This window comes from Gossypium arboreum, chromosome 5, assembly GCF_025698485.1.
Source record: "Gossypium arboreum isolate Shixiya-1 chromosome 5, ASM2569848v2, whole genome shotgun sequence".
Taxonomy (NCBI): domain Eukaryota; kingdom Viridiplantae; phylum Streptophyta; class Magnoliopsida; order Malvales; family Malvaceae; genus Gossypium; species Gossypium arboreum.
Window position 1 is genome coordinate 33,287,925 of NC_069074.1, and position 11,681 is coordinate 33,299,605.

Consider the following 11,681-nt stretch of genomic DNA (forward strand, 5'->3'; position numbering starts at 1 on the left):
AGCCTGTACGGAGGGACGAGTTAACTCACCAAGGCATAGCGTTTACTTTCACTTAAACGGACAGAGCCCGGGTAGAGAGCTTATGTTATGCAAAATGCAAGTGCACGGTGTGTGGGAGAAACTTGCAATCCTTCCATTTATTTTAAAACTACAAAACTAAAACGAAAGATAAAACAAATTAGGAGATACGTATGTATGATTTTTTAAAAAAACAAAACTTAAAGATCATGATTAAATATTAATTTGAACATGGAAATTTGAAAATTTTGACAACACGCGTTTAATTCAACTAGACTCTCAAAAATGGAGTTCCCAGTGAGTCGCCAATGTATGTGACGTAAAATTTTAGCTTAGCTTGGTCGCTAATTGTGGCGATTTATTGAAAAAAAGTTTGAAATTTGACGTTTGATTTTTGAAATAAATAGGGAGTCGCCACCGATCCTTTTTCCTAGGTGTGATCGGACACCTATTAGATCTCTTATTAAAACAAATAAAATGCTAAGTTTAGGTCTACGTTAAAATCCAGAGAAAATTTAGGGTTCGGGAGTCGGTTACGCGCGAGGAAGGTATTAGCACCCTCGCGACGCCCAAAATTGGTATCTTATTAAACACATGTTGTCTTGATTTTCAAAAATACGAATTCAATTTGACATTTAAGTGTGATCCGATTGAAGGAAATGAGAAGTTGCAAGTTTTTTTGTTTTTTAGAAGGACGTCCCGTTTTTAACACGAGCCGATTAATTTCACCCAACATAGCGATGAAATCGATGACTTAATGTTAAAATCGGTACATTGCCTTATTCTTAAAATTAAAATGTAAAAGTTTTTAAAATGATAGTAAAAAAATCCAAGAATATTATTGTCAAAAAATGCGAATAATGATGTGAATAATAAAATATATAAAATATCAAAATATTAGAATAATAATTAATATTGACAAATAAAAATAAAATAGAAATAAAAAAATATACATAATATATATATTAGAAATAATAATGATGTTTAAAAATCAATACTATTAATAATACTACATCAATATGTACATATATAAAAAAATAAATACGTGATAATATTAAAAATATGTACATAATATAGTGTTAAAAATACATACATAATATAGTTAAGATATATACATAAGATAACATGTAAAAATATATATATATATATAAATAATATAATATTAAAGATATATACATAAAATAGTATAAAAATATATATATATATATACGTAATATAGAATTTAAAATATACCTAATATATTAAAAGAATATATAATATAATATTAAGAAATATAATAATAATAAAAATGAGAGAGAGGGAGAGGGTGGATGATTTTTCGCCACAAGGTCGACCATCGTCCGGTTGTTAGATCATGCCATGGCGTCAATCACCACAGTACACGGCAATGGGACCTCAAAAAACTTTTTCGGTAAAAATGGGTAAGCTTCCTCCTTTTATTTTTTTTTACTTTCGTATAAAAGAAACAAAATAAGATTGAAAGGAAAACAATAAGTAAACAAATAACTTAAAATGAGAATAGACAAAAAAACCTCTTTTGCTTTGATCTTTGATTAATCTTCAAAAAAAACTAGCTTCTCCAAAAACTAGCTTTCACAATAACTCTTCTCCTTGATTACTTTAAAAAGAAACCTCTCCAAAAATCCTTTACAATAACTTTCTCTCCCAAAAACTCTCCAAAAAAAAATCCCCCCCCTTACATGATTTTTGAATGGCTTTTTTATAGCCATTTTTTACATGATTTTCTATTATTTCTTTTTCTATTTTGTAGGTGGTGGTGGTAGACAATGGATATCAAAAATGGAAGGAAAAATGGGGCAAGTGGGAAAGTGGTTAGGTGGCTAGGGTTTTTTTATTTTTTATTTTTTTGGGTTAGGTTTTTTTCTTTTTTCTTTTTTTTTTTTTGGGTAAGGTTTTTCTTTTTTTCTTTTTTTTTTGGGTTGGTTTTTTTTTTGGGGGGGGCTTAATGGGCTTTTGAATTGGGTTTAATATTTAGGTTTTGTAATGGGTTTGGGTAGATGTAAATGGGTCATGAGTTAAGGGTTTTAGTGGATTTAGAGGTTTGGTTGGGTTTTGATGAAATCGGGCCCGGGCAATTTGGGCTTCTACAACTGGGATGTTTCATACAACGAGCTTCAAGGGTGGATAGCCAGGATGTACGGGACAGTGACTGATTTGCAAACAATACTGTATAAAGGCCCAAACGGGAAAATACAATCGGGAAAACAAGTTTTTCAACGATTGTTTTGGATGTTTGAGTCGTGTGTTAGGGCTTTCCCTCACTGCAAGACAATGGTGTAGGTGGACAGGACGTGGTTGTACGACAAATACACGCAAATACTCCTGATTACTATTGCACAAAACGGCAACCGAAATGTACTTCAGATCGCTTTCGCCATTGTGGAGTGTAAGTGCTTTGAGTCTTGAAAATTCTTCCTCAGAAATCTATGGAGGCACGTTGTCAGAGAAGACAACATTTGCCTTATATCAGATAGATCAAAAGTATTACTTGTTGCGATAAGGCGATCGGAGGTTCTGTGGAGGTCTGTTTATTGCATTTGGCACATTGCGGCAAACTTCCACAGAGATTATAAGAATAAAAATTTGAAAAAAGAACTTGTAAGCATAGGTGAAAAAATTTTGTTTGTATTTTATTGAAAAATTACTTTTCAAATTTTTTATTGTATTTAAAATAATGATTTCAAATTAAATATGTAACTCATGAGTCACGAAGCTTGAATCTCAGATGTTATATTTACCAATAGATCTCTAGACATAGTTGGGTAGCATAGAGAACTGGCAATGGACTCAAAGTCATGATGAGAGGTTTTGGTATGGGCAAATGACGACCAACTTGGTAGAGGCGGTCAACTCTGTATTGAGGCGCACATGCCATCTCTCGATTTCTACTATTTTCTCGACAATATTTTATAGGTTGGCCACATTGATGCCTAGGATAGGGTCGAGACAAGCTAAGCAGATCGAGGTCGGGCACGTGTACGTTGAGGCCGTCCGAAAGGCCATGGCGGTAAATAGTTGAAGGGCACAAACAATGAACACAGAATTTTATTCGCGCGACTTGGTGACTTTCTGAGTTCAAGAGTACATCGGTCGTCGTTCGGATCTTCGACCTAGGTCGTACGTAGTTGATCTACGAAACAAGCTATGCAAGTACGAGATATTTCAGACTCTTCGATATCCGTGTGCACATGTTCATGAGCAAACTTAAATGTTGGCTAATTCATAGACAAGATCTACACGTTGCAACGCACATTGCGTATATGGGGGAACAAATTTCCTGTAATGCCCGATGTCTCAAATTAGGAAGTTCCACCACTTACTTTCGAGATGGTGCCTGACCGTAGTCTCCGTAGACATCCTAAAGGTCAACCACAATCGATGAGAATTCGAAATGATATGGATGTCAGGGAGACGGGTGAACCCAAACTGTGCACTGTGTGTCGAACATCCGGACACAACTGATCAACATGCACACATCGTGTCTATGTTTCCAATCAATCGTCTTGCAATGCTGGACTCCAAGATGACGAATGATATATTATTGAGCGCATGTTTTTTGTAAAAACATTGCAAATATATGAAAAATTAGATAAATGGTATGAGAAAAATTGAAAATTACATAGAAAGATAGATAATTTAAATGAAATGAGAAAAAAATTGAAATGAACAAATATAATATAAATGAATTGAGAAAAAATTAAATTTACATGGAAAGAAAGATAAATTTAAATGAAATGAGAAAAAAATTATTTAAAAGATATGAGAAAAATTAAATTAAAATTGAAAGAAAGATAAATTTAAATGAAATGAGGAAAATATTTAAATTAAATGAATGAGGAAAAATTAAATTTGCATGGAAAGATAGATAATTTAAATGAAATGAGAAAAAATTAAATTTAAATAAAAATAATATAAATGAAATGAGAAAAAAATTAAATTAAAATGGGAAGATAGATAAATTAAATGAAATGAGAAAAAATAAATTTACAAGAAAAAAATATAAATTAAATGAAATGGAAATAGGAATGGAAATGGAAATAAAATGAAATGAAATGAAATGGAAATGAAATTGGAATGATATGAAAAAAAAAAATTAGGTGACATATGTGGCAAGCCTGCGTCAGGCCTAGGCCTAGGCCTAAGAAATGGGCTGGCAATGGCTGTCTGCAGTAGGGGAAAAAATTTGAAATGACATTTACCAGGCCTAATAAATGGGGTGTTTGGCTTAAAAACTAAAGAAAAAATTAAAATGAGATATTTTTTAACAAATTTATAAATTAAATTGACAAAAATAAAATATGAAAAATTTAAATAAAATATGAAAAAAAATTGAAATGACCCCGATATTGAGACTACTTCTAATTAATATGAAAAAATATGAAATGAATTAAAAAATTAATATGAAAAAATTATATTAGGAAAAGAAATAAATTTAAAAAAAATTAATGAAATGAAATGTTAAAAGAAATATGAATATGAAATGAAATGTAATTTGTAATGAATATGAAATTAAATGAAATGTTAAATGAATATAAAATGAAATGATGATTATGAAATGGAATGAAAGTTTAAAAAATTAAATTATAAATTTAAATGAAAAGAAATACTGAAATGAAAATAAAAATTTTGAAATGAGAAAAATTAAATTTAAATGGAAAGATAGATAATTTAAATGAAATGAAAATGAAAATGTAAATAAAATGAAATGAAATGCACATGAAATTGGAATGAAATGAAAAAAAACAGAAGGATGAAATGACTTGTCTTGCATCAGGCATGTGTCATTGACCAAGGCCAATTTGGCCTTCCAATGGCCGACCACATTTAGCTTTTTTTTTTTTTTCAATTTTGCCCTTACTTTAGCCAAATGGTCCCCCACTATAAATGGGCTACTCCTCCCTCGATCGACGACCACCAAGCACCTCCAAATACCTCTGAAAACTACTGTTTACCGTCAACCACTGCCGACAATCGCCAATCACTCCATGGATCCTAATCCTAATATTATTTTAAATGAAAACAGCCACATTGTAGCCAATGTGCATAAGGTAAACGAGAAAAAAAATGTCTTATTTAATTTTAAATATTCTTTTAAATTCTTTTTTAACGAGAAATGTAACATTCTATATTTACTATAAATGCAGGATCTGTACTGAATTGTGAAACCTGGGTTGCATGATCCCGATTATTTTTTCGATTGAAGAGTTTTGTCGTATTTAAATGTCGCAGATTTTGGGGTAGCAGCGTACATTCAGATATCTAAGCTACGGGTCGATCTAATATCCGCCTTAGTTGAAATATGGCACCCGGAGACACATACGTTCCACCTCCCGTGTGGGGAGTTAACTATTACACTACAAGATGTAGCAGTCCAACTAGGACTATTTATAAATGGCAAAGCAGCGACCGAGCTTGGAAGAGTGCCCTATCCGTGGGGCACTTGTGAGCGGTTACTTGGAAGGGTACCCCCTAACGACGAGGAAGGACGATTAACCTATATTAAATTTACTTGGTTAAAAGAAAACTTGCAGCATCTTTCGAGCAGTCCAACGCAGATGGGCATTATCTGCATTGCAAGAGCGTTCATTCTTCAACTTATAGGTGGGATACTATTGCCGGACATCAATCAAAATAAAGTCTCAATAATGTATCTCCCCTTATTAGAGGATCTTGAGCTTGCCAGAAGATTTAGTTTGGGCTCTGCAGTGTTGGCATGCTTATACCGCGAGCTTTCTTGAGCGACAAAGCCATTTACGAAAACAATGAGTGGTTGCTGCCTTCTACTGCGGTCTTAGGCATTATACCGAATACCATTTCTAGCATCAGTGAGCCACCAACTGCATGTGTAGCCACTCGTTAATAGGTAAATACATAGTTCAGTTTTGCCATCTATTTTTTAATTGTATAGTATAGTATACTCATTTTTTTAGATAGGCAAATGTATCGAAAATCGGGCGATCATTCACCGTACCTATGTACTTATGATGATAGAGACTCATTCTGGGGATAGCATAAAATACGATTCCAAATATTTCTTTTTTAAATACAATAATTACACAAGAAAAAATTAAATAATAATGTGTTGTCTATATTATGCATTTTATATGAATGCCATATGATGAGGAAGATATCGCGACGCTCATGTCATCATGGGTTATCGAGCAGCAACAGCTGTTCGTGTTAAATATGCTGTTGATTCATTTCTATATGGTGGAGTGGTACAATAGAGGTCGGGTTTTGAGGCAGTTCGGTTGTGCACAACCTATCCTGAACCCTCCCATCAACATCAAAGAAGTCCACGAAATAGACAAAAAAGAGTTTGGGTCGGGATGCTTTAAATTGGGCGCAAAAACATGAACCGTATATATTTCTGTGGAATCATCGACATTCGAGGCACCCTCTCTTGTATATCTTAGAGGGAAGGTTCTCTCCTACGCCCGAGTACGCAGCAAGATGTATGGCACACAGAAAACCCTTTATATTCCAAGGTCATTATATGCTAATCCAAAGATATGCACAACCGGAATCTTCTCGATGGCAACAAAAGAACGCACAACCGCGTCGTAACCGAGTTTTTCCATTCGGGAACATCAAGTTCGATACTGTCTCGAACCTCGATCTCGAGCCTGAATATGAACCATCCGGCTCATCATCACACCACCTAGAACCCAAGCCCGAGCAACAAATTTCTCCATCATTCGAGGATATTTTTGGTGACGACCTCCAGCCTCAACATTCGACATGGTCTAGATCATCTTCATACCACCCGGAGCTCGATCCCAAAACACGTATAGCCACCACTGAGGATATTTTTCCATCGGTATCTCCGGTCATGCAATACCCGTTAACTCCCAATTATGGTGTATATGATTATTCTACTTTTCTAAGTACACCGGACGGGACACTGGAGGCTGAATCGAGCAATTCTCAAATGCCTGAGTAAGGTGCACGAAATCGCCAACAAAGTCATCCGAACCGTTACACGCCCGCGCTGGGGACGTCGTCGAGGTCATGGCAATTTTAATTTTTATCTGCAATTTTTACTTGATTTTTAAATTATTCTGTAAATATTTATTTTATTTTTTAATTATTCTGTTTTTAATATTAATTTAGTTTCTCTAAAATAATTATTTGTTTGAATAAATAACTTTGAAATATTTAACAATAATAATTGAATAAGTAATAGTACACGACAAATTAAATTTACATACACAATAAAATACAATCATTCTACAATATTAATACAAAAAAAATTCAAACAAAAGTAATACACACTAGATTAAATTTAAACACCCAATGAACTACAAATAGATGAGTAAAATTAATACGAAAATTTTAAATTTAAACTACATATATTACAGATTAAATTAAATGTACAGATACAAAAAAATACAAACATTCTAAGAAATTAATACACCAAAATATAAAATGAAATCTTAAACCCTAAACAACTATATTAAATTTACAAATATAAAAAATAAAAACATTCTAAAGAAATAATACAATTATTTTCAATAGTAGTTTCTTCACAATATATCGTCTTATGCTTGAATCAGGTATACATTGCATCAGGATAGCTGAAACGGTCAACAGAATTAAAAAGCAACAGAAAACCAGCTGTATAAACCATGAGAAAATATAACTTCCTAAAAGCTCCGTACCCTTTCTTCTTCAATTGTCCCCTGAGATACCTTTCTAGAATAAACGATAAGTCTTTTTTAAATTCGGCCATCAGTACCCCTACTAAGTTGCAGAATAAACGCTATTGCACCATAGATAATGTCCATCTGCGTTGGACATCTCGATTAGCCATCTATGCCGTAAAAAGTCATCCAACCCTTAATAACATAACCTTTAGGGTGAACATGACAGTATATAATTCAACTCCGTTAAAACATAACAGTATATAATTCAACCCGAAATTCGGTTGTACACTACGAAAAACTCCCATTTACAATCCACTACAAAAAACTCATTTGATGATATACTACAAAACACTCTCATTTTGTTGTCTCTCTCAAAAAAATATTTTCTTATCCATTTACACTATCAGAACTCAAACCACCCACTATATATATAAGGTTTGGTGTCGGCCATTACATGGCTAGCTCTAAAATTTTTCTTTCTTTTACTCTGGTGTCGGTCAATACATGCCCAGCACAAAAAAAAAATTACTAGTTTGGTGCCAGCCATTAGAAGGCCAAAACAAAAAAAGAAAAAACACACGGAAAAAATACCTGGTGCCGGCCATCTACAGGCCAGCACAAAAAAATAATTTTTTTTACTAGTCTGGTACCGGCCATTAGAAGACCAGAACCAAATTTTGTTTTTTTTACTAGCCTGGTGCAAGCCATTAGAAGGCCAGAACCAAATTTTGTTTTTTTACTAGCCTAGTGCCGACCATTAGAAGCCCAAGACAAAAAAAAAAATTGCATTAGGACATGGAAAAAGTACCTGATGCGTGCCATCTACAGGTCAACACCATTTTTTTTTTGCTACCCTGGTGCCGGCCATTAGAAGGCCAAAACCAAATTTTTTTTAAATATTGATATTTTTGTATACCAATATGATACGAATTTAAAAAATATCCTGGTGCCGACCATTGGGTTCCCAAAGTAAAAAAAATTAATTTTTTAAAACCTGACACAAACATTAGGCAATTATGGGGCCAAAACACTAGGTGGTATCGGCTATTGGGTTCCCAAAACCCTATTCTATTGTTCATTTCAAGTTATTTTGGTAATTGTTTTTGAACCTGGGTCATTTTTGTAAATATCAAAACTTTTTGGTTCGGTTTAGTAAAATAGCCTTTCTTTATTATATTTCATTTAATTACCAATTTACTATTTTACCATTCCTAATTATTCATAATTTTCAACATTTATAAGCCTAATACCATCCACTATCCCTTCTAATGGTATATTTACCATTCAAGGAGAGTTTAATTGCACAATTGGTCCTTCAATTTTATTAAATTCCAACTAAATAAACTTAATTTTCAATTTAATCCTAACTAATTAGGACTAAATGAGAAAATAGCTCAAAAGTTAGTGGATCTAATCATTTCCACCACCGCTTGGACTTTTTACCATGATTTAATTATCGTTTTGGTCCCTTTACTATTTTAAATCAAAAGCAATTAACTTTTACCTCTTTTGCAATTTAATCCTTTTACCGCAATTAACTAATAAGTTATCAAAATTGTCGAACCAAACCTCAATTCATATATAATACGACTCTATAAATATTTAAGCCTTAAATTACAGAAACGAGGTCCTAATACCTTGTTTTCAATAATCACTTGACTTTTGAACTGAACCACTTATACTAACTTTTAATTCTATCTGTTAATATTCCTCATATTAAAATTCATTATAAAATTAATATTGACTCGTATAATTTAAATACTAATTATATGAACTCACTCGTCGGACTTGTGGCCCCGAAACTACTATTTTTGATACCACTAAAAAACAGGCTATTACACTCCAAGCATACAAGACACATGTAAGAATCCCGCCTCTTGCAATTGAGTTTCAATTACATGTGGTACATCTCCAGAATCCAATTTTCCGTCTGATTATATCAACAAAAATAAATAAATTTAATAATGTTAACAACTTAAAAATGAACTTAATTAAAATTAAAAAATTACAAATTTTTCTTACCATTTGCAATTGCACGCTAAAGATGTGATTGTCGTCAAGATGAATAAGAGGAATTTCCATTAGAAGTCACTTGAAACGAATAAAATATGAAATAAAAAATTATAACAACAAGATTTTCATAGAAATTTAATGAAAAATTTAGAACTAAGAGATTTGAGAGAATTGGATTTGAAAGAAAAGTGGTGAAAATGATTAGGTTTATGAAGGAAATAAAATAGTCATTGGGGGATTTGAAATTTAACCATTGGGATATATTACCGTTGGCTGAAAGCGCGTCCAGCAGAGTGCACTTTCACCCACATTAGCAGAAAATATGTCATGTTGGACTCATTTTCATTTTCTCTCTTTAAAATCAATCTATTTCCCTAAATATTAGAATTTTTGGCCCATTTCTCCAATTTTTTATATTTTTAGTATTTATCCCTAATTTAACCCGTTAAATCTCGGTGGTGTTTCTTTTTTTTAGAAGCCATGAAAAAACAAGATTCATATATATGAAATTTTGCCAGGGACGTATTGTTTTTATTTTTAATATTAATTAAAATAATATAAAATTAGAAAAATAAGTATTGGTGTGGCATGATATAATTAGTAAATGAGTATTTTATAATCGTATTATTAAGATTTGAAGTGATTTGAATAATAGTTGAATAGTTTAAGTGTCAAGTTGAGAAAAGTGATACAATTTAGAGTATAATTTATTAATTAAATTCTTTAAAAGTTGATAAAGATGATTTTATTAAGTTATTCCTCATAATAAAATAATTTTTCCTTTTAATTTTTATTATATGAAATGTGGATTTTAAATAATTATAAAACTATCTACATTTAGAATAAGCTTTGCCATGCTTGTCACTAATTTACACAAATATAATATTGTATAAGAAATCCTAGTTGCCTTTACCAATAAATGAATCCTCAACATAATACTAATGATGATGATGATGATGATGATGAAAAACAAAAGGCAACTTGGGTACGAAGTGGTTGAACAGAGCATGTACAGAATAGAGCATACAAAAGAAAATGGAAAGGCTTAATTATTCTATGTAGATGTATACGTATATGTATGTATATATAACAAAAAATAAATAAAAGGAGGAAATTATTTGGCCTTGGAACTACAGCGTGAAGGAATGTAAGTTCCATTCAAAGGATGGAAACGCAACCGGCACTCAAGACGACACAAGAACCTAACTGAAGCCAGGTGCCCTATTCTCCATCTCACCCAGGTACTGCCTTTTAAATCGAATGTAATCAAATCTTTCTTCAACCCCGTGTCCACATCCTCTGCTTGATCTGGTCTTAAGGGTATGGGTGAAGATGGCACTACATAGTTAAAATCAACCGAACTGTTCTTACCTACTTCAAAGGGTGGTGCTACCAGCTGCGCCACCACTTCCCCGTTCAAGCTTAAGCTGTAACTCGAATCCGAGAAGCTTGCATGTGCCTTTTCGTTCCCATTCTGGGCTCGAATTAGTATGGTTACCTGAATTTCCAGAATACCCGCATAATCAATCTGGATATGGTCTAGGTGAGCATCCATGACACTGACGTAAGGCACCCTGGGATGTATAACTAAGTATCCTATGAAGGTAACAATGCCTGCGATGATGACTGCTACGGTCAAGATGGTGCAGATGATAGCAGCACACCACACCAGCGGATTGGTTGCTCGTTCCCGATGTGTTGAGAACTTTGTTTTTGGGTCCATTTGGTTGGGAATGGCTGATCATCAATCATGTCAACTCAACATTCGGAGGGTTTTTTTTTTTTTTTTTTTTAAACTTTTGGGTTTAAGAAGACAATTGAAGTAATATACTGGGGAGGGGGAGGTGTGATGGATGCTCTGTTTTAGGCTTCTCAAGATTGGTAAGGTATAAATTAGCTCTAATTGGCGGGGAAGTATCTTCCTTTCCTACATTTAAAGCATTTTCCATATCATATCAAATATATTCTAATACCATTACCCAC

General features: G+C 32.9%; 1 protein-coding gene across 1 annotated transcript; it reads right to left on the minus strand.

The window, feature by feature from the left end:
* Positions 1-10,812: 10,812 nt before the first annotated feature.
* On the minus strand, positions 10,813-11,421 carry LOC108451340 (uncharacterized). The gene has a single exon (XM_017749041.1). It carries the CDS (start codon positions 11,419-11,421, stop codon positions 10,813-10,815), a length of 609 nt encoding a protein of 202 aa, XP_017604530.1.
* Between the last annotated feature and the right edge of the window lie 260 nt (positions 11,422-11,681).